Source organism: Pelobates fuscus, chromosome 9 (assembly GCF_036172605.1).
Source record: "Pelobates fuscus isolate aPelFus1 chromosome 9, aPelFus1.pri, whole genome shotgun sequence".
In the NCBI taxonomy this organism is placed as follows: domain Eukaryota; kingdom Metazoa; phylum Chordata; class Amphibia; order Anura; family Pelobatidae; genus Pelobates; species Pelobates fuscus.
In genome coordinates this window covers 99,566,459-99,589,586 of record NC_086325.1, presented here as the reverse complement: position 1 = coordinate 99,589,586, position 23,128 = coordinate 99,566,459, and the positions used below count along the sequence as shown (strand labels likewise).

Genomic DNA, 23,128 nt, shown 5'->3' with positions numbered 1-23,128 from the left:
CGCCCGCCTGTGGCGGTCTTCTGCCTGGTCTGCCCTAGTGAGTAGCATGGCCTGGGAGTTTTGTAGCAGTTGCAGGGCGCCTTTTAGACCTTGTACTTCTAGCTTCAGTTCTGCTATGTCTCCTTCTGAGGTTTGTGTGCGTGCTGCGACCGCAGTTATCTCCGTTTTGAGCAAGTCCAGATCCGCTGCATGCAGCTGCCGCATTTCATGCAGCAGGTCCGCTATGTCCTGCTTTGTCGCTGGGGTCATATTGGGTTCTGTTAGCTGGGCTGTATGCGGTTGGGTTTGCAGGGGTGTTGGGGGCCTCCCCTTGGGTCCTTCCCGAGCGTCTGGGCCTTCTGGCTGTTCCAGCGCTGTCTGGGTAGTGGGTTGCCTTTGCGTTTCAGGCCCCTGTCCCGTTGTCCTGGGTGCCTCCCTAGGTTGGGCACTGTGGGGGCTACCCGGGTGATCTGGGCTTTGCCATGTGTGGAGCGGTGCCTGGGTGTGTTCCGGCGGTAATGCCGCGGGTGCCGGCGGGGGGTTGTTGGGCTTCTGGAACATGACCCCTATATCTCTGTCCCCAGTACCTTGCTGTCTCTGAGAGCGGCGTCCCATTGCCGGAGTATGATCCGGTGAGTCAGTGGGATGCGGGTTTATCTGGCTGGTGTATTTCGCCAGGTGTCCGCACAGGATTTCCTCGAGGTCCAGGCTCGATGGTGCGTGGTAGGCCCCGTTCTTGATTTTCTGCTTCTGCAGCTTCTGTGGCTGAAAGAACGGCATCGATGGATGCAGTACGGTGAGCTGCTGCCGTTGGCGTTAGTGTTGTGGTTAGATGGGTTCAGGGTTTCAGGATATTTTTGGATTTTGTCTGTCGGTTGTGGGAGCTGTTAGAAATGGCGTCTGTTCGTGTTGAGTTGCTAGCTCCGCCCCCCAGTCTTTTGTTTTTTAAACTATATTCACTCCCCAACATGATTATTTTAGTGAACTAATGTATGTTATATGGTATAGACACAACTCTGACTGAAGCACATCTACACAAGGTCTTTTTTTATATTTGTACAGACCGTGTCACCACCGATACCAAACTCGCCTAAAAGTGCTAAAATATACCTGCCTGATATAATGCTGTGCTGTGAACGTGTCTATCACATACCATGGATATATGGTACTGTTGGTGGGAACTTGGTGTTATAAAGGTCTATTCAATAAAGAGAACTGCAGGGAATTGTGATGGGAATTTCCAACGTTAGGTTGAAATAGTGCAGCTGAATGGGAGAATGTTTCTAACTCTGCTACTTTGGCCTTAAATTTAAAATTACCATCTCAATTCCCTGTGAATCTATCTTTATTGAGTTGACTGTAATCTGTACTGTGATAAGTAGGCGGAGATTAATTATGTGGGTTGGATATAGTGGCCCGAGTTTTGCGGCAGTGGGTTTTGTAAACTTTCAAGGTAGTAATTGATAGCTGTGCTACAAAATGTCCTTGGAATTTTTTTTTTAAATGTTGGCAACTATGGCACTGTATCAAGGGAAATGTGTTTTTTTTTTTTAATAATCCCTGTTGGAAAATAATGCATCCTTCACCAGGGATTATTAAAAAAAAACTAAAAAAACATTGTGTCTGGGCGGGGCTTAACATGCTGCAGGGGCGGGGTCAAATTGCAGCGAGGGCGGGGTTAAATGTGCCCCCCTACTTTTTTCCATGGCCCACCATGTGCCCGCCCTAAACATTAATCCTAGAGACGCCACTGCCTTTTAGAGCAAGATGGTGAAACTTTAATTTGGGAGACCACAGTATTTTTATTTTATTTTTTCTTCTTTCCGTGGATATGTTTTCCCCACTGGGATTGGGGCACTAAGATTCTTTACAGGATTTTCCCTGGACTTTGATGTAATAGGCAAATGAATTAAATGAGCCACTTAGTGACATAGCTTAAATTAATACCCCTAAGACTGCACACTATTTTATATATTTGGCAAAGTAGGCATACGCCATTCTGGCAGGCTCGGATCATGACACTCTCTCAGACAGTTACACTATATCAGCATCTGACATTGAGCCCATAAGTGAGTGCTCCAGTGATGCCACCGTCATCTACAAGAAGTCGCTTAGGATATCCCACAGTGCCAGAGGAAAGCTACAAACTGCCCCAGAAACCCCCCCAACTATGGCTACATCTGGCATCACAACAACAGAAGATGTTTGTGAGCAAGTGAACTACTTTTTCCTCTTTATGTCGGGCAAAATATTTGAGCTGGTGGTTGTGCAAACCAGCTTGTTTGCCGCCCAGTATCTTTATGCGAATCCAGAGTCATATTAAAACATGTGGCACCAGGGCCGGACTGGGGATACAAAGCAGCCCTGGAAAAAATATATATGCCAGCCCCATAAGTCAATGCGCCATATATTGTCGCATGTAATATGTAAGGCTATGTCTTGCCACCCCAGATGATTGAGTAAAAAAAAAAAAAAAAAAAAAATATATATATATATATATATATATATATATAGCTTTTTCTAATATAAAATATTGGTCCTTTCATAGTAAAACGTTTAATTATACAGTAAGCATACTCACATGCAGACACAGACAATGTCACTGACACACACAAGTTCATTGATACACAGCCTCATAGACAAACAATCTCACTGATATACATAAGCTCATTGACATAAAAACACAAGCTCACTCAGTAGCAGACACACACACACATGCAAGCAAGCAAGCTCACTAGCAGGCGCGCGCACACACACACACACAGCTTAATGTAGTGGTTCTGGTGTCTATAGCCTGTTCCTGCAGGCTTTTCAATGTAAACACTGACTTTTCAGAGAAAAGGCAGTGTTTACATTGCTTCCAAGTGACACCTCCTAGTGACATCATGACACACAGACACACACCCACCCACCATGACACAGACACATACCATGACACACACACACCATGACACAGACAGACACATACCATGACACACACACACCATGACACAGACAGACACATACCATGACACACACACACACTGACAGCATAACACATATTACCTGTGGGTGACCGGCCAGGGGGTCATGCAGGGCAGAGAGCTGGGTGTGATGGCGGCCACTGGAGGAGCAGGGATGCAGTGGCGGATCCAGAGCCTGACCTCGGGAGGGGCACTTGCAGATTATTTAGAGAAATAATCCAGACACAATACCCACTACAGCTCCGTGTAGTGGTTATGGTGCCAGTACCCCCTCCCAGAGTAAGTAGTCAAACCGTTTAAGAACAGTTTGACAACTTACCTGAGGTCTGCTTGGAAATGGGGCTGTAGTAGGGCATAGGAGCAGGGGTGCAGTGTGTGTGTGTTTTGTAAGAAGGACTGTGTGAGCAGTGTGTGTGTGTGTGTGTGTGTGTGTGTGTGTGTGTGTGTGTGTGTGTGAAAGTTGCAGTGTGTACGTGAGGACGGCAGTGTGTGTTAGGGGGGGCAGTGTGTGTGTGTGCGTGGCAGTGTGAGTGGGGGGCAATGTGTGTATGGGGGGGAAGTTTGTGTGTATAGGGGGAAGTTTGTGTGTATGAAGCAGTGTATGTGTGTGGGGGGCCAATGTGTGTGTGTGTGTGTAGGGTGTGTGTGTGTATTGGGGGCAGTGTATGTGGGCAATGTGTGTGTATGGGGGAAGTGTATATGTGTGGGATCAGTAGTATGTGTGTATGGGGGCAGTGTATGTATGTGGGGCAATGTGTGTGTATGGGGGCAGTCTATGTAGTTGGGGGACAATGTGTGTGAGTGGGGGCAGTGTATGTGTGTGTTTGTAGGGTATGTGTGTGATAAGGATGTGGGGCTTTTTTTCTTTATTTGTGTTAAGGATGTGGGGTTTTTTTTTTTATTTGATAAAATGTGTTGTTTTTTTTTAAATATAAATAATGTCCCCCCTCCCTTCTTACCTTTGTTTAGGGAGGAGGGGGAACATTTCTCGATCCCTGGTGGTGCATGTGGTGAGAGTGAACTCTAGCCCCGGTCTCCAGGGCTAGAGTTCACTCTCGTGAGATCCGGAGTGTTGCCGTGGCAACGCTTCGTGCTCGCGAGAGAAGGACCTGGAGGAGCTGCAGACTGAGCTCTCCCAGGTCCTCTCTCTCTCCCTCCCCTGCCGGCGGCCAGCAAACAGTGCCTGCGGACCGGAGAGGGAGATCTCTGATCTCCCCTCCGGTCCATGAAGGCACATTGCAGGGCTGGCACTTGGACAGGCCAGCCCTGCATTAGCCGACAGGGGAGAGGGAGAACTTCGGATTCTCGGGGGGGCACTTGCCCACCCCCCCCTGGATCCGCCAGCGCAGGGATGGCGGCCGCAGAAGAAACTGTGCTGGCGGCCGCTGGAGGAACTTCTCTGGCGGCCGCAGGGGAAGCTGTGCTGTGTCACGCGCTACTGACGCGCTACTGAATGAGACCGGGGCCGGAATATGACATCATATTCCGGCACCGGTCTCATTCAGTAGCGCGCTGGAGAGCAGACACAGCACAGCTTCCCCTGCGGCCGCCAATGAAGTTCCTCCAGCGGCCGCCAGCACACCCACATGTCTGCCCGGCCCCAGGTGCTGACGGCCCACCGGGAAATTTCCCGGTATCCCGGTGGGCCAGTCCGGCCCTGTGTGGCACCCCACTGATGTCGCAATAAAAAAAAAATATTGGGGCACTAATGGGTAAGTAATGGGTATTGTGAAAAAGGTCAAGCATTAGGTTCTACTGGCACAAGCACCCCATCCTGGAAACCCCTCTTGTGCCAGGGGCAATGAAGAGGGATCACTATGAGCGAGTTCTCCATTTTAACAATAACGCACTGTTGGCCTTGTGAATTTCCACAAAAACCTGGAAAACTGGTACATGAAGGTAATGTTATATTTGTGAGAAAATGTTAAACCAAAATACTAAAGCTTCATTGCACTAACTCATATCAGAATTATATGTCCTGTGAAAATGTGTTCATGTGTGTGAGGCATTGTTTTACTCGTGGGACATCACAACACATATGTGTGTTTTACTGCAGTAAAAGCGAACAGTATTGACATTCACACTTAATATATCACGCAGAATCTAGAAAATAACACAATTATTTCTTAATTTTTCACACCTTTTTAGATTTTTATTCTTATCGAATTATGTTTCTTATATAAATATTTTATGTGAAATTAAATCCCTGTTTCTTCTAAACAAAATGATATACAATACGTACACTTAATATTAAAGAGGTAAATTATGGTTGAACAAACATGTAATTTAAATTCTATGATTTGTTTTGGTTCAGAACTTGTACAATTGCCTCCATCCTTAAAGGGAATCTCCAGTGCCAGGAAACCAATCTGTTTTCCTGGCACTGGAGGTACCCTCTCCCTCCCACCCCCCAATCCCCGGTTACTGAAGGGGTGAAAACCCCTTCAGTCACTTACCTGAGGCAGCGACTATGTCCCTCATCGCTGTCTCCTCCTCCGCGCCGCTCCTCATACTGTCTCCGTCGGCCGGTGGGCGAGACTGATCCCGCCCAGCGGCCGAGGAGACCTTTTATATTTCTCGACATTGGAGGGAATGAATCAGGACAGGAGGGCAAACTTTTAATGATGTGCTTGGGCTGCACTTTTTGGGGATCTGTTACTGAAGGCATGGGTCAAATTGGGACTGCCCTGGAGAGTGTAAGACGTTTTATTTTTGGTGACTTTAAACTCTTCTTCAGACACTTCTCTCACCCATAGGAGTGATCTGTACGTTTTCTGTTAAGGTATTTGTCACATTATGTATTTAAGTATATATATGAATATAATCTTGACGCTGTGACTGATGAAGAGGTGTAAATTAGACATTTTTGTTATCAATGTTGCTTCCAGCAAAAGTATATCTGCCAAACAGTTATACAAAAAAGAGGTTTACTTTTTATTATAGTTGGGGTTGGTTCAACTGGTTGTCAGCTACAGAATGTGCCCTAAACCTGAACTAATATGTTGTCCCATATTTCCTAGCTGCATTCGTGCATAAAATACTCATTAATATAAAATTATTGTATTCCATGTCTGTTTGTATTATTAAAAAAAAAAATGTATATATCAACAAATGATTGTTCAATGATTGTTCTATTTATTGCTCAGAGCATCATGGATGGCAGTTGTTACGCCCCAGGTGACACAGGAGCGCACAACAATTAGGGAAGCTCCTCTGTATAACAGTGTTATTCTTCCCCCGCGCTGTGCCCACAGTGTACGTGCCACCTCTCTTGTACTTGGCAGTCTATTCCCCACGGCTGCCTGCATGTTTGATACCAACACACCCAATGGGTACAGTACCAGTGAGATTAGGGCACCATTTAGAGCTCCAGAAAATAAAGAAGGAGCCCATTTTGGAATCCCCTCTGCACTCAATAAGTCTCGCAAGGGATCCTTGCAAGAAAAATAGAGAGCGTTGCCCAGAGCATTGCGAACAACAATGATGCTAAAGCCTCTATAGATGCCGCAGGACAAACATTGCTTCTTGCTGTAGGATTGAAACTCCTGCATAATGGAGTAAGCAGAAGGAAACCGTTTATTATTACGTCCATCTTGTAGAATGTTCTGCACCCTTTCAAATGGAACAAGGAGGATGGCCTCTAGCACACCAGCAAGACATCCAGAGAGGGTGCAGTGGACAGTTCTTGGTTTACCACCACCCGAAAGTAGACTTTGGAAACTTCCCTGAGTACCAAACAGTATTGTGCCTTGCACGGTCTTGGACATAAGTGGTGGTGTCAATCCACGATACAGGAATGCGATCCCTTCTTTCCTTAATTGGCCAGTGGCAGCCGTAATGCTCAAGGTGTGAATCTGCTGACGGAATATAGTCTTGTAGATGGGGAATGTGAGAACTGTGGACAGGAAGGTAGATGCTGCCCCCACAAAATAACTATAGTTATTCATAGAAACCCAACGCGGGGCATCTCCATCCTCCATTCCTAAATCTCTTTGGGTGTTTATCACCTTCAAAACTAGTGCTTTTAACGTTGTGTTTCATTAGTCATCCATAAATTGTTATCATAAAAAAAGTCTTCTGGTAAAAATTCTTCTGGTTAGTGCTCTGTCACCTACAAAACGCAGAAAAAAAAGTCAAGGGATTAGTATTTCATTATTCTCCAATGCTACATTTATCCTTTTAATTTTAGTAGGAATATATTTCAAATAAAATCTCTAAAATAATGATGTAAAAATATTTATCAATATGTTTATCAGTATTCAAGTAAAATGTGGATATTAATCTTTATGACCCGTAACACTGCTGTTTGAGGTTTTTGTGGCTATTTTGTCATTAGCTGAGTGCCTCTCCATTCACAGCTCTATGTTTCTAATTAACCCCTTAAGGACCAAACTTCTGGAATAAAAGGGAATCATGACATGTCACACATGTCGTGTGTCCTTAAGGGGTTAAATGGAGTTTTTGACCATCAGGAAAAGCCTAAATTTAAATGAACACTTTCAACTTATACGTTTAGAGTTTGTCCTCTTTGTTTCATAATAGAAAAGCACCCATTTCAATACAAATTAGGACTTTTATAAATGAACTCTAAAACACAAAACAAATCCAACAGATTTTTTGTTCTGGTAGTTTTGTTGCGTGGAGCTAAACGCGAAGACAGGCATTTGCACAGTGCGCCTGCCTTTGGAAGACTTATCAATGCTGCAATACAGCTTTTGTAATCCACCGGAAGCCTTAGTGAATACACCCCTTTTAATCTAACAATTCAAAGTTAGCGTTATCAAATAAAAAGTTTATTTACAGAAGTTAGTTTTTTAAATTGGCATATTAATCCTTTGAGTGCCGTCACATGACTATGTAATTTATTATTATTGCCATTTATACAGCGCCAACAGATTCCGTAGCGCACTACAATATTATGAGAGGGGGATTTAACTATCAATAGGACAATTACAAGAAAACTTACAGGAACGATAGGTTGAAGAGGACCCTGCTCAAACGAGCTTACAGTCTATAAGAAGTGGGGTATAAAACACATTAGGACAGGAAATGGCATTCAAATAAGGTGGGAGTGAAGCAGAGCTGGTGGAGAGTGTAGAGTGCTGCCCTTCAGGAGAGAGCAAGAGACAGGTATGTAAGGTAGAGATTACTCTGGGAGGCCATAAGCTTTCCTAAAGAGATGGGTTTTAAGGCACTTTTTAAACGATTGAGGACTAAGGGAGAGTCTGATGGCGGTAGGCAGGCTATTCCATAGCCCGTGAGAAGTTGGCTGTACGGGTGCGAGCAACAGACAGGAGAAGGTCATGGGCAGAGTGGAGAGACCTAGAAGGGGCATACCTATGGATCTGTGAAGAGATATGAGGGGCTAGAATTGTTCAGTGCTTTTTAGATATGGGTTAGCAATTTGTATTGACTCCTATAGGATACAGGAATCCAATGTAAGGACTGACAGAGGGTGTGAGAGGACTGACTAGAGAGGAAAATAAGTCTGGCGGCAGCATTCATTATGGACTGTAGTGGGGCAATATGGCTTTTGGGAAGACCAATTTGGAGAGAATTACAAAAATCCATGCAGGAAATTACTAGAGCATGGACAAGCTCCTTGGAAGCATCTTGTGTAAGAAAGGGGCATATGTGGGCTATGTTTTTAAGATGGAATCTACAGGATTTGGCAACATACTGGATGTGAGGCTCAAAGGTGAGGGCAGAATCAAGTATGACGCCAAGACAGAGCGCTTGCAAGGATGGACTGATGTGAATACCACTAATTTGAAGGGAGACCGAAAGAGGAGGATCAGTATTAGGAGGAGGAAAGACAAGGACCTCCGTTTTAGAGAGATTGAGTTTCAGAAAGCAGGAGGACATCCAGTCAGAGATGGAAGAAAGGCAAATGGTGACACGCTGCAGAATGGCAGGGGATAGGTCCGGGTAGGAGAGATATATATGGGTGTCATCAGCGTACAGGTGGTAGTTAAATCCAAAAGAGGTAATACATTTGCCAAGAGAGGCAATATAAAGAGAAAATAGAAGGGGATCAAGGACAGAGCCATGGAGGACTCCAACCGAGACAGGACGAGGGGAGGAGGTATCATTAGAAATGGAGACATTGAATGAGCGTTGGGAAAGATAAAAGGAAAACCCAGAGAGGACGGAGTCACAAAAGACCAAGTGATTGAAGAGTTTGAAGAAGGAGAGCATGATCAACGGTGTCAAAGACAGCAGAGAGGTCAAGAAGAATTAGTGTGGAGTAGTGGCCTTTTGATTTAAAAGGACTTATTCACTAACATTGTTTTTTTGATTGTGAGATTTAATGGGCTGATTTACTAACATTTGTTTTATAATGTGAACATTTGCTTATTAAAATGTCATATTAATATGTGTTTTTCACTAAAATTCATTTTTTGCTTATGAATTTTATAGGGCTTATTCATTAACATTTTTTGCCAAAGCCAACCCTGCAAACTGAAGATCATAGAAGTTGCAGTTCTTCAACAGCGGGTGAGTTGCCGTGCAGCGAAAGGCTGATCTTCAACTGTTGCAAAGCTGCAATACCCTTGATGCTGAGACAGTACTGAAAGTTTCGGTTTTGGAGGAAATGGGTGTTAGCCTTGAGTTCAAAGATACGTTCCAAACAGAGTGTTTCCTCCTTCCTATTCATAATATGAATTCATACAATGTTGTCAATAAAGCAAATAGTTATTCTGCAATTTTGGGATTAACATTAGCATTTTTAATTAATAAACAAATGTTTACATCTTTGTGCAATGAAATGGTCATGTCTGGCTTGAACTTCTCATAAGAAAAAACTTGTGGCGTTGGACGTGTGTTTTAGTAGTAATATTTTACAATACTACATAACCTTTTTTCACTCAATATTGAATAGCAAAATTGAACCTGGTACTTACCTCTCTATGCTGTAAGGATTTTATCAACCCCTCCCATGTCCAGATATGTGCACCAACTTGAAAACAAACTACCAAGATTTATAAAGTACTTACGCAGCCCACCTAGAAAAGGTGCTCAAAAGAATACGTGTAACTTAAAACGGCGAAACTATTTTATAACCTACAAATCTCAAACTAGTAATATCAACACTTTTATCAACAAAGAGAACACACTGTCTACTCCGTCGCTGACAAGACACTGCTGAAAATTAGGAGGTTGCATCACAGAATGAGTTGTATAGGAAGAATACAATTATAATAATGTAACTAATAAAATGTTGTTGATGCACAGTACGTGCTTAGGAAGGGGGTTTTGTTATATATTTTTCTTTAATTTCTATATTTACATCATTAAACATGTTTCGAATGACCTGCTCTTTCACTTTCATTTTCTACTCGAGGTGTCTGCACACCACACAAGAAATGTCAGATTGTCCACAAATCATGTAATGCCATTATGTATGTTTCCAGCTACTATTGCAAATGGCTGTTCAATACATTATAGAAGGGATACTGTAATTCGTCACTTTTTAGTTCATAGTGACTGACTCTTGAATGTGATAAGTGAGTTATTATATTTTGATTCTAGTGGTTCCATGCAAAGTATCCTCTATCATGATTTAAATTTCAACACACAACCCACTCCATAATTTTAACCCCCAAATATATGAAAGTAAGACGTCACCTCTGCTGGAGTGCATAAGCACCATCTCCCATCCTCGCTGTTTCTCATCAACATTATTTTACCCAGCTATAGCTGTCACTGCAGGAGACACTCCCTCTGACCCCATTCTGATTGGAGGAGAATCTCAGCAATACATCCTCCTTATACATGGTCTAAATCCTTTTGTTCTCTTGGTGACATTCTGTAGCAGTGTGTTAGCAGGGATGCTCATTCTTTTCCTTTCAAACGCATTAGACGGTTGTATAATTAAGAAGAAAATCTGCTTAAATGGAACCGTGACGTCTCAGACAATTAAACCGATAAATAAAACATTGAGAATCACCTATAACTAGTGTTAACCTTTATTTCATATGGTGTGCAGTTTATTTTAAAATTCATATTAAATGTTTAGAAAATGACTTTAAAATCCATTTCAGTCCAAGCACCGACAGGGTGTCATTACAAAGATTGAAGATTAATAGAAACATTGTTTAATTTCTTAGCAGCACTAAATGACAAATATAGACCATACTTTCAAAATACTCTGCAATTGTTTTTTAAAGACTAGAGATATCGACGGTAGAAAAAAATATATTACTACTCTTTCCCCTAACCCAGCACTCTAAACAATCTTCTTCCACCCTCCCCCATTCTCTCCCTCCTTCACCATTCTCTCCTTACTGAAGCAACAGGAACAGAAACTGCATCTAATTTTTCAAGCGAAAGAAAACATTAGAGCATCCTTCAATACCCAGGGTGCACCTCATATCTCCTCCGCCAACTGTAACACCCTGCCTCCGTTTGCCAACATATCTGACAATGATCTCTTCATTCTTATCATGCAATACCACCCTATCATCTCCCGACCAATCCTATACTACACTCTCTCTTTGCTCTCCTCCTTCCAGTTATTGTTTCCTATCCCGTGTGTACCTAGGCTACATGACACCCCAGGCTGAATTGAATTCTGGCATCCCCCCCCCCCCCCCCCCGCCAGCTGTAGAATATTTTATTTGTATCTCACTCTGAACCCACCCAACTCAGTTTCTTATAGAAATTACACACACATACTCACGTTCATATACACACACATTCATTTAAATACACATTCATATTCTCACAAATTTACATTCAAGCAGACTCATTCACAAACACACACGGGCATATATACAAAAACACTCATATACACACTCACTCGTACACACACATTCATGTACATACACTTAAAGGGATACCATAGGCAGAACAAAACAATTTTAGCGTAATGAAGCAGTTTTGTGTATAGATCATGCCCCTGCATTGATCAATTCTCTGCCATTTAAATCACTTTGATTATGCAGCCCTTTGCCTGAGACTTACACAGCTTTCCTTATCACCATCTGTAAAGAGATATCTAATGACAGTCTCTGCAATAATAGAGTGCAGGGTTTTAATGCCTGTTGACAGTGTAAACCATCATGCTGTAAAGCAACCAGCAGGGGTTAAATCTCTGCTCGTACCGAGGAATCTCTGGTATCTTTCGATTCCTAAAAGTCCCCTCTGCCAGCTAGGCACCCTAGACTGACAAATGAGCTATATACAGTGCTCAAAGTGAGCGCTGCACATAGCCCTTTAAATCCTTTTAAATAGAGTGGCCGAACGCAATTGTGCTCAGCCGCGATAATTGTAAATATGCCATTGATAGCTTAGTGGAGATAAACTCAAGAGGCAGCAATTGCTCAGAGCACCTGCCGTGCAAAGACTTCTCATTGAGCTGCATTGGGAAGTCTGTGATTGGACAGCTACAGATAGTCTGGGCGGGTTAGAAGGGGAGGGTTTATAAAGGCAGCAAACAAGAGAAATGCAGGTTTTGAAAACAGTTTTAGATATACCACCGATGGAAAATGCATAATTAAATGCATACAAGTTTTCATTTGGGGTATAAATACTAAATAGTGATTTTTATTTATTTTGTATTTGGGCAGTGGGTGTCTACAGTGTGCCTTTAAAGGGTTAAGGAGAATATGCACATAACAACGGGGGTATATTTACTAAAGATGTAGATTCTCAACAAAGGTTAACAAAACAAGAATCCAGAGCTTAGATAAAACAAATTAAATTCACATATATTGTCCAAATCAAAATATACTTATGAATATACTAATGTGTAGATGCAATGGCAAAATGTAGCAACATGTTACAATTACTGTATTACTAATACAATGAAGACACAGTAAATATTACTATAAACTTGCAATATATTCTAGAGCTATCAAACGAACAAACAAACAAACAAACAAACAAACAAACAGGTCAAATACATCCTAGATGATTTGGTGTGTGTATATTGCAAAGTTCCACCAGATCTGTAAAATAGAATCACACTTCCATAGTTTTTACTACCAGAAATTATAATTTTTTTACAAATAAGAATTTTTAAAAACTCACAAAGAAGCAGTAAAATATTGCCTTTCAGGAGACACAACTCATTTTTGTTGGTGCCATATAAATAATAACATAATAATAATAATAATAATTGATAATTTTCCTGTGTTTAAAGGGCCACTATAGTGTCAGGAAAACAAAGCGGTTTTCCTGACACTATAGTGCCCTGAGGGTGCCCCCACCCTCAGGGTCCCCCTCCCGTGGCGCTGAAGGAGTTGAAACCCCTTCAGCCACTTACCTTAATCCAGCGCAGGGCTCCCTCGGTGCTGGTGACCTTTCCTCCCACTCAGGCGTCAGCTCCCCCGTCCGTCAGTGGAGCCAAATGCGCATGCACGGCAAGTGCCGCGCGCGCATTCAAAGTGTCCATAGGAAAGCATGTCTCAATGCTTTCCTATGGACGCTCTGCGTGATGGAGACATAATATGCCTCCAACGACGCAGCTGCGCCTCTAGTGGCTGTCCGGAAGACAGCCACTAGAGGCTGGATTAACCCTGCAATGTAAACATAGCAGTTTCTATGAAACTGCTATGTTTGCATCTGAAGGGTTAAAATCTGAGGGACCTGGCACCCAGACCACTTCATTGAGCTGAAGTGGCCTGGGTGACTATAATGTCCCTTTAAGTCCTCCTTTCTATCGTTGAAACCCTGTGATTGCTGGCTTCGAGGGTTTCGCTTGGCAGAGAAGGCAAAAGGTGTTCACAGCAACTGATTATTCGCAGCACACTTCCACTGAGATCTGCGTTCCAGTGATTGCACAAGGAAACAATTAATTTTCTGCATGATTTTAACAATGTATGCTGGTATAGTCATATCACAGTCTCCTGTTATTTTCATATCAATATGTATGATGGTGTGGTGATAGCACTCTCTCTGCTGGTACAGATGGAACAGGAAAGACTGGTACCTGAGTTGGGATCCAGACTTGTTTCACTAATTGTCCCTGAATTTCAAACCTAAGGTCAAAAGAGCCAAAATGGAAAGTCAGCTATGTTTTCCTTTTGGCTACTATGTCCTTAAATTTTAAATTTACTTTTAATTCTCAGTTCCTATCAACCTTGTCCTGAGTGTGAGTTACGACCATTGGAGGTGTTGCTGAACAAAATGGCAGAGAATTGCGCAGTATGATTAAAACGGCATGGTCTATACACCAAAAACACTTAATGAAGCCAAAGTTGTTTTGGTACCTAGCGTGTCTCTTTAAACCCTGTCACTGAAATCACTGAAAGTACCAGGGAAGCAAAAAATATTTCTCTAATTTTTTATTTCAATCTGGGGCTATCCACTAACAACACTGCAGTGCTCCCGCCGAGTCTACTTTTAACACTGTTACCCCTACATACTCTGCTGATCCTTCTCTTTATCATGCCTCTACTTCTGTGGATCCAGCGGCTGCAATGTCCTTGGCCCTAAGAGCTCCCATTTTATCTTCTGTTTTACAGGAGGAGCTGAGAAACATAGAACGTCCCTCCACTCACACTGTATCCAGAGGGTCTGCATCGTCTCAGGTGGGTTTTGCTTTCCTCCGGACACGGGTTTGCAGGTGGCTGTGCCACTTGGTGAGTCTTTTCCTCCTACACTTGCCAGTTTTGATTTATCTTTTTCATCTGACGACTCCGGGTCAGAGGATGAAGGCGCGTTAGGCTTGTCCTCTAAAGGGCAGGAATTGATGTTTTTCATGCTCAGGAAATTGTTACTAGCGCAGGGTAGGGGGAATCATCCGGGCGTGGTGGGCGGATCTGTTCCGACCCCGGCACCGCTGACTTCCCCCATCTCTTCCCTTGGCCATTCAAGGGGACTCATACCCCTGTTCTGCGCACCTGAAGCACAAGGTGAAGGCAAAAATTTGGGAGTTGAAATATGTCAGCATTTTTTTAGCTCTCTTCGGAGGCTTACAAAACGTCCAAAGCGCCTAGAATCATTTGACGAGTGGCAGCGTGTTAGGATCCTATCCTGACAAGCAAGACTTTTTGTTCCGTTCATTCTGTTTCTTTAAAACCAAGTTCCTGCACTGATTATGTTTTACCACTACTGTCCTCCCTTGACTCTAGTTCTGGAAACTCACCTTCTCATCCTCACCTGCCTGGACTAATTAGGTTCCTAAAAAAGGTAACACCCAACTCACCTCATCGCCTTTGCATTGAAGTTGTTGATTTGCCTGAAACACTTCAGATCTTTAGATCCTGGCTCCTGTGAACTTATGTTATTTGCTTCAAAGCTTGACATTGAGTCGGCTTTTCGCCTTCTCCTGTTCCACCCTTCATTTCAGTGGATGGGTTTTAAGTTTGATGGGGCTTATTACATGGATAAGTGCTTACCGATGGGCTGCTTGGTGTGGTATGCTTTCTTTGAATCCTTCAGTTCCATTTTGCACTGGGCCGTGGCCTCGGCTGCAGGCAGCACATCGGTAGTACACTACTTGGACGATTTCGTCCTTGTGGGTCCTAGCGGCTCACTTCATTGCTCCTATTTGATCATGAGGAGTCTCTTGGCTGAGTTTGGTGTTTCTCTGGCAGAGGACAAGTCCGAAGGGCCTACCCAAGTGCTTTCCTTCTTTGGCATTGAGATAGACACCTCATTAATGCAGTGAAGGCTACCACAGGACAAGGTTGATAGGAAGCTGCTTTTGGCTCGTACGGCTGTGGCAGCGTGGGTTTTGTCCCTGAGGGATCTGCAATCCCTTTTGGGCCTCCTCAACTTTTCCTGCAGGGTTATCCCCATGGGTCGGGTTTTCAATAGGCGTCTGGAGATGGCCCTTCGCGGCAGGATCTCCTTGTCTAAGGACATGTTGGAGGATCTTCGCATTTGGGGGTGTTTTTTTGCAGGACTTTAACGGTGTCCATTTCTGGCAGTCGGGTCCTTCCTCCAACCAGTCTCTCCATTCGTTTAGGGCTGCTTCGGTTTCTTGCGGTTATGGGGCTTATTTTCAGGGGGTTTGGAGTGCCGCTCCCTGGCCGCCAACGTGGCGTGCTAGGGGCCTTACGAGAAACCTTACTCTACTACAATTTTTCCCCATACCGGTGGTAGTTGAGTTGTGGTGCACGCACTTCCACGACCAGTCAGTTGTTTTTTGGACTGACTACCAGTCGGTGGTTCATGCCATCAATCGGTTGTCGGCCTCTTCTCCCGTGGTGGTTAGGATGCTCCATTTGCTAGCTCTCCGTTGCCTGCAAAACAACATTCGCTTTATAGCTTGCCATGTTCCCGGGGTCAATAATACGCTGGCAGATGCTTTGTCACGTTTTTAGTGGGATCCTTTTAGATCCCTTCTTCTATCAGCGGCAGCTGATGGACAATGGCAGCTCCTTTTCCCCTTGGTGAGAGCTTGCTGGCCCCTCAAACTTGGAAGTCGTAAATCTGCTGCTGGGGCAAATGGGTCAATTTCTCTATGGGTGATTTTGAGTTGGCTGGCTATGTTGCTTTCCCGTGGCCTTTCTAGAGCTATGGTGGGGACCAGGCTCGCTGCCCTCTCCTTCTTTTTGAGATTTGCAGATAAGCCAGATCCTTCCAGATTTTTATGGTTAGGCAGGTTCTCAAAGGTTGGAGTAGGTAAGAGTTTCGTCCGCCGGACACTTGGGAACCCATAGCCCCAGCTTGTCTGAGATCGCTCCTGCTTGCTTTACCGTTAGTTGGTTCTTCTGCGTTGAGGTCTCGCTTTTTCGGGCAGCGTTTGTCCTGGCTTTTCATGGTGCTCTCTGGGTGGGAAAGCTGATAGCTCCATCATCCAAGGCGGTGGGTTACGGGATCCAAGCTGCTCCCTTTCCCATCAGGCAGTTCCGCTTTTTATTCCCCATTCCAAGTCCGACCAAGAAGGGCGAGGTACATGGGTGTCCATGCCTGCCTCGCAAAATAGCGCTCTTTGCCCAGTACAATAAGTTAGTTCCTTCTCTAGCTTTTGCCCCCTGATCTGTGCCCAGTTTCTAGTCCACGCAGACTGTGCAGCGTTGTCACGTTTTCAGTTTAATAGAGTTTTGAGCTTAGTGCTGCACCAGGCGGAGTTTGTCCGTCTGCCATATCACTTCACATTCTTTCAGGATTGGTGCGGCAACTTAGGCAGCTGAGCAAAGAGGCTGGACTTTTTCCCCCTATTGGGCAGTGGCCCGGCTGGGGTCTCCTCCTGCAGAATGCGTTCTAGGTGGCCCTGCCCAAGATTCACCCTTGCTGTCCTTATGCCCCTGCTTGGGCGGATGCAACGGGTGCTGCGCTGCAGGATTAGATTAAGTTGCATCCTCTTGTGGGCTGAGAAGTCTAGCACTCAGCGCCGCCAACCTAGCTAAAATGGTTTACTATTTATTTTTTACGGCCGTTCTGTTTGAATGGTTTTTGGCCATGATGCCTTGGTGTACTCAATAAATGCAGCCAGCAATAGCTTTATCTCCCAGCATGGTGTGTTAATTATTTCAAGGGGAATGTTGGGTTAGGGAGGGTGTTAGAAGGTTTGTTATTTGGCTAAAACAAAGGGACATAGGAGATTACCCATTATGCATACAAACACACCCCTGAAATGAAAAACCAACAATACATACAGATAGGTATAGAAGGTAGTGTCAGGCAGCAGCGCCTGCCTGTAGTAGCCTTTTGAGACACTCTGTTAAATAAGACTTTGCGCATATTCACGCAGCATGCAACAATTTATTCTTGAAGCACAGGACATTTCTGTATTACATGTTTATTCCCAAACACTCATGTCTTTCTTAACCGCCCTCTGTCACCAGTTGTGCAGGTCCCACTGTCCCTGGACCATCGGAATCTGGATAGACTGTTTGCCACTAACACTGCAGGACATCATACAAGACAGCAACTACTACTTTTCCTTCCATTTCTTTTTTAATTTTGCACGTTTAATGATATACACATTTGTATGAGTCTCCAAAGAAATCCACTACTACATAAAGATGCTTCATGTAAAATTTGCAAAAAGAATAATAATAATAATAAAAAAGAAAAAAAGATGATTATATCACATCCTTAGATTTAACATGGTTGTGATGTATTATAGAGCACAGGTTTTTGTGAGTCGAGTGCCCAAATTGAGGTTGTTCTCTAGTCAAATTTACAGATTGTTTTTGTAGTATGTTGTTTTTAGTATGAAAGAGAATACTCGAGGTGGGGAAGGTGGCCTATCCTCAGCCCCGGTCTATACTCACCCATTCTTGAGCCCTGTCCCACCGCCTCTGGACTGGTGGGCGTTATCACAGTACCCACTAGCACTTACCTGTGGTCTTTTGTGAGAAGCATTTTCATTTTTCACCGACAGCGATTTCAGAGGTGGAGGCCTACAGCTTAAGATGGCTGACTCGCCACAGCCTGATGCTCTACAACCCAACCCACAGCTCTCCAAATCTGATGACCCGATTCTGCAAACCTTCGACAGGGTGTGTGCCCAGTTCTGGGCGAAGATGAGTGCCTGCATACTCACCACTTCTCCTCCCAAATATGACAAAGATTCTCGGACCTGACCAGCAGGCTGGTGCCACATGGCAGAGCCTCATCCAAGTGGCCGTCACAGGACATCGCAACTCAAGAGATTGCCGTGGCTGACGCATTCCCCCAGAAGCTGTGGGGTGAAGAGAGGGAGGCGGGGGCCACGGCTGAAAAGCTCACAATATACAGCCTGTTATACCCAGCCATCATGTCTCTGACCGACACTCCAGGGGAAGTCATCCCTGCAAGTGCACACCTCGCGGTCAGAGGGTTTTCACTCAGCGAGGTCCACCGCGTGCTTCAAAGTGGCCCGGGAGTCCTGTACATGTGATTGATTGCTGCTGGATACATGGAGGCACAACGCAAAGCCGCATCCGCATTTGGAGCTGGGGGGGGGCCCTTCACGGCGAGGTGGACTCTCGACTTATTATGAACATAGTCTCCCACACGCGGGCATCGGCTGAATGGTTCTGGGCAACCGCGACATGTATACCTAACATGTAGTATATAGCACGTTTCCTGTTGACATACTCTTTTTCATGGACTTATTTGTTATTCTTACAGGCTCATGACCAGTATTATCCTCTAGCATTGTATACTTTCGTATAGGTCATAAGCTACTGTTATTTAGTCTTGTGTTGTGCCCTTTTGTTTTAATTTTGCCCTTGCAAGTGTGGAAGTAGAAAAGAAATATTACCAGGTTCAATAAAAGCGTTTTAATTGACCATTACAATACACAGAGATATCTCATGGAGATTGGCAAGAAGCAATCTAACATCATATTACAATTCCTCATATTTTATACATATGACCCGGAACCGGCCTTTCGTTTAGCTTGAATCAGAACTCCAAATATGGTCTTATTTCCTATTGGCTAAATTCTAGCATAACTGACAAATTTAACCCCTTAAGGACCAAACTTCTGGAATAAAAGGGAATCATGACATGTCACCTGTCCTTAAGGGGTTAAGGTTCAAAAGTTTAAGCATCCCATGATCTTTCTAACAGATGACTTGACCACAGTCATGCGTCTTACTTCCCTAAAATATCGCTTGTCTAGGATAGGAGTTAACACATATAAGCCTGACTTCCTCTTTCACAACTTAAGCACACATTTCACCTTTCCCCCCCCTGGCAACATCTGACAGGACACGTTTTTAAAATAACCTTTCCTTTTCCAATCCCAAAAAACTGTCCAGACATCCAGAAATGTATCTGTAGAAATATTCGTCTTTTGATTATACTTTAAGATGATGAATAAACAGCAAAATGGCTGACAGCATGTCAGTAGCAGGTTACATATGTTCACACAAGTATCAGTCTTCTTTCCTCACAGGGGTTAGCCTAAACTTAGTTAGTTAGCATGATTACCCCCAAGCAAGGAGCAAATTGTAAATTTTGGCTCCAATCATTTCTCTTTTGTGACCCAGTGGTTCTTATCATCTGAAATCCTCACACCTACATGCTATCCATCTCGTCTACCAGTATTTACTGTTTAACCCCTTAAGGCCATTGGGCTAGCTATGCAGTCCATAAGGACCCTGCTCTAAACGCTGGCTGGTGGCATAGTACATTTCCGCTGTCCTGGCCACTTACTGGCGATCCCCCCCTGCATCTGATCCGGCCCTCCTGGGCCATGTGATTGTGAGGTTTTTGCATTGTTATTCCTTTGTGATCCGGAGTGTATCTTGGTCGGCTGGAATTAGGATCCGCAGAGTAAGGGGAGTAAGTATGCACATGAGTGTACTTAAAGTGTGGGCAATGTAGTCATCCATATTACCAATCAGTGTCTATCAATAGCACTGATTATCACCCTAGCAATCCTGGGTACTCCAGCACATTCGGATCTCCTCATGTAACCTACATATATCAGATATGCGTACCTGAAGTATCTGTATGTCCCCTAATGAGAGCAGGAAAGTAAACGATTACCGAGCTTGAAATACGAGTACTCAGTGACCCCACAAACCCATACCCATCACAATTACAGTGGTCCATTGTTCTTCCTGCGTGATCCAGAGTGGATCTGGGTTGGCTGGAATTAGGATCCACAGAGTGAAGGGAGTGTCCGCACGAGTGTATTTGAGGTGTGGGCAAAGTAATCATCCATATTACCAACCAGTGTCTATCAATATCACTGATTATTGCCTTAGCAACCACGGGTACACAAGCACCTTCTGATCTCCTAATGTAACTTACATAGGTACTGAAAGTGTCTGTATGGCCCCAGGGATGGTTAATGTCTGATCTTAAAAAATCTTTACATGTAAATGGACATACACTCATGTGGTAAGTGTGTCATAGGCACATAGAGATCAATATCTGATCATACTAAGTATTTATACATTTATAAGTACATACACTCACAATGATGAATGTGTCATATTGTCAATACTAATGTATGTATCTTAAGGGGGATCCTGGAGCGTGGCAATATTATATCCTTGATTCCATACCCATATAAAGATAGTGAGCTCCCACTGTGTGTTTATAATTAATGGAATTAATAACAAATGCTACTTGGATAAAGAGTAAAAATAAATAAAAAAAGGAAGCAACCATAACTACCCAAAACACCATAAAACCTGTACATAGGGGTATTGTGTTACACGGGAGACACGTGTAATACAAATACAAATGTGTATTTTATTGCAGTAAAAGCAAACAGTATTATGACATTCACAACTAAAATGTCATGCAGAACTAAAAAAACAACACTTCTTATTTTCTCCCATTTTTTTCAAAATAAATTATGTTTCATAGCTAAATATTTGATGTTAAATGCAAGCCCTGTTTCCCCTGAATAAAATGATATATAATAAGTGTGGGTGCACTTACTATGAAAGAGGCGAATTACGCCTGTACAGACATATAGCTCAAATTCCAGGTTTTGTTTACTCTTTATTTTGATCAAAACGTGTACATTTGGCTCAGTCCTTAAGGGGTTAATGCTGGGACATGTAGGGTTACGATTTAATCGTGTTTACTTTCTCTATAAAAAAAAAAAAGTACAATGTTCTTGATGCCATCCTACTGTTATCATATGTCTAAAAATCGGTTTGCACCAGCTGATGTGGCAGTGCAAATCTGCTTGTTTAAATCACTGCACGAATAAAATAAAGACATTTAGTAAAATATTTATTGCTATTTTATCAAACAATAAATAAAAAGAGACTGTAAAATACACATTAAAAAGCCAATAGACAGGTTTTGCTCTGCTTTGGTTATTAGTTTGCAAAAGTAATACGATTATACTCTTTGTTTGGGTAATTTGTCTGTCTCTATCTAGCATTTAGCCTAATGGCTTTAATGTTTACTTTGCAGTCTCTCTCTCTCTCTCTCGGAAAGATCAGAAGTTCTGTTTTGACAGGTTAAGTTTAAGGAAATTAGCAGCCATGCAGTTGGAAATAGCAATTAGAGAGGCAATTAGAGACACTAGTCAAGAAGGGTGGTGAGAAATCAGGGAGGACAGATACATTTATGTCATCCGTAGAGTAATGATTATCTTCTGGCCGTGTTGTAGTAGTTATGGTGGTTGGAGTGTCCCTTAAAATCTGCGGGTACGGTAATGTTTAACTACAAGTGGGGCCACACCTTATCTTGTAGACAAATCTTTTCTAAAATGTTAAATGGACTCTCCAGTGCCAGGAAAACAATCAGTTTTCCTGGCACTGCAGGTCCCTTCTCCCTCCCCCCACCTCTCATCCCCGGTTGCTGAAGGGGTGAAAACCCCTTCAGTCACTTACCAGAGGCAGTGACATGTCCCACGTCGCTGCTTCTTCCTCCGCTCCTCCCCTTCATTACGTCAGCAGGAGACTGATCCCGCCCGCCGGCTGGGCACTACCCAATTTACCTAAGAGAAATGCTAGCCCTGTGGCAGAGTATGTAGTCTTCACCTCTGGTGGGTGTAGATCACAGGGTTATCTCCCTCACGATCCGGTGCTCAGTGCAGGCTGGGAATACTAGTGGCAATACCCTGACTCATTAGTTATTGCTAGAACTGCGAGGGAGAGATTACTGTGAGAGGTGCAGAACACATGCTCCTATCCAGACCACGTCCTCCCTAACAGCCCTACTGCTTGCTCATGCAGGTCTAAAGGAATGTCTTGCACGGACATTCTATGAACAGGGGAAAAGTTCTAGACAAGCACTCAAGAACACCAAGCATGTCTTGGGCTTGATTCAGCGTGTGAGCATGAAGGGATCCTAGTCTATGCTGCTGTTGAGTAACAACAAGGCTTTCGATAGGATGGACTGGAGGTTCCTGAAACAGATTTTAGAGGAGGGCAGGGCGAAGCAATGCTTTGCTGGATTTTTCTTTGTATGACCATCCTGCTGCCGTGACTTGACAAAGGCACAAGATAGTGCTGAAATGTAATTTCCTCTGAACTCCAAATAAAAGACTGCTAATAAAGGCATGGTTGGATGATTTTGGTGTGAAAGAACTAGACTGGCACTCACACAACCCTGACCTACCCGATCAAACACCTTTGGGAGGAACTGGAACGGAGTTTGCAATCAATGCCTTCTCATCCAACATTAGTGCCTGACCTCACAAATGCTCTTCTGGATGAATGGGCAAAAATGTCCACAGAAACATTCCAACATCTTGTGGAAAGCCTTCCCAGAAGAGTGGAGCTGCTATAGCTGTAAAGGGGGAACCAACTACATAATGTCTATGCATTTAGAATGCTAGGTCATTCATGTTTACAATACGAAGATTTTTACTTTTA

The 23,128-nt window shown here is 43.6% G+C and overlaps 1 protein-coding gene across 1 annotated transcript; it reads right to left on the bottom strand.

Annotated features, from left to right (window-relative positions):
- Positions 1-6,071: 6,071 nt before the first annotated feature.
- On the bottom strand, positions 6,072-10,623 carry SLC25A53 (solute carrier family 25 member 53). The gene is made up of 2 exons (XM_063431013.1): positions 10,572-10,623; positions 6,072-7,053 (listed from the first exon to the last, which is right to left on the bottom strand). The coding sequence occupies exon 2, from the start codon at positions 6,920-6,922 to the stop codon at positions 6,074-6,076; it is 849 nt and encodes a 282-aa protein (XP_063287083.1). The 5' UTR covers positions 6,923-7,053; positions 10,572-10,623; the 3' UTR covers positions 6,072-6,073.
- Between the last annotated feature and the right edge of the window lie 12,505 nt (positions 10,624-23,128).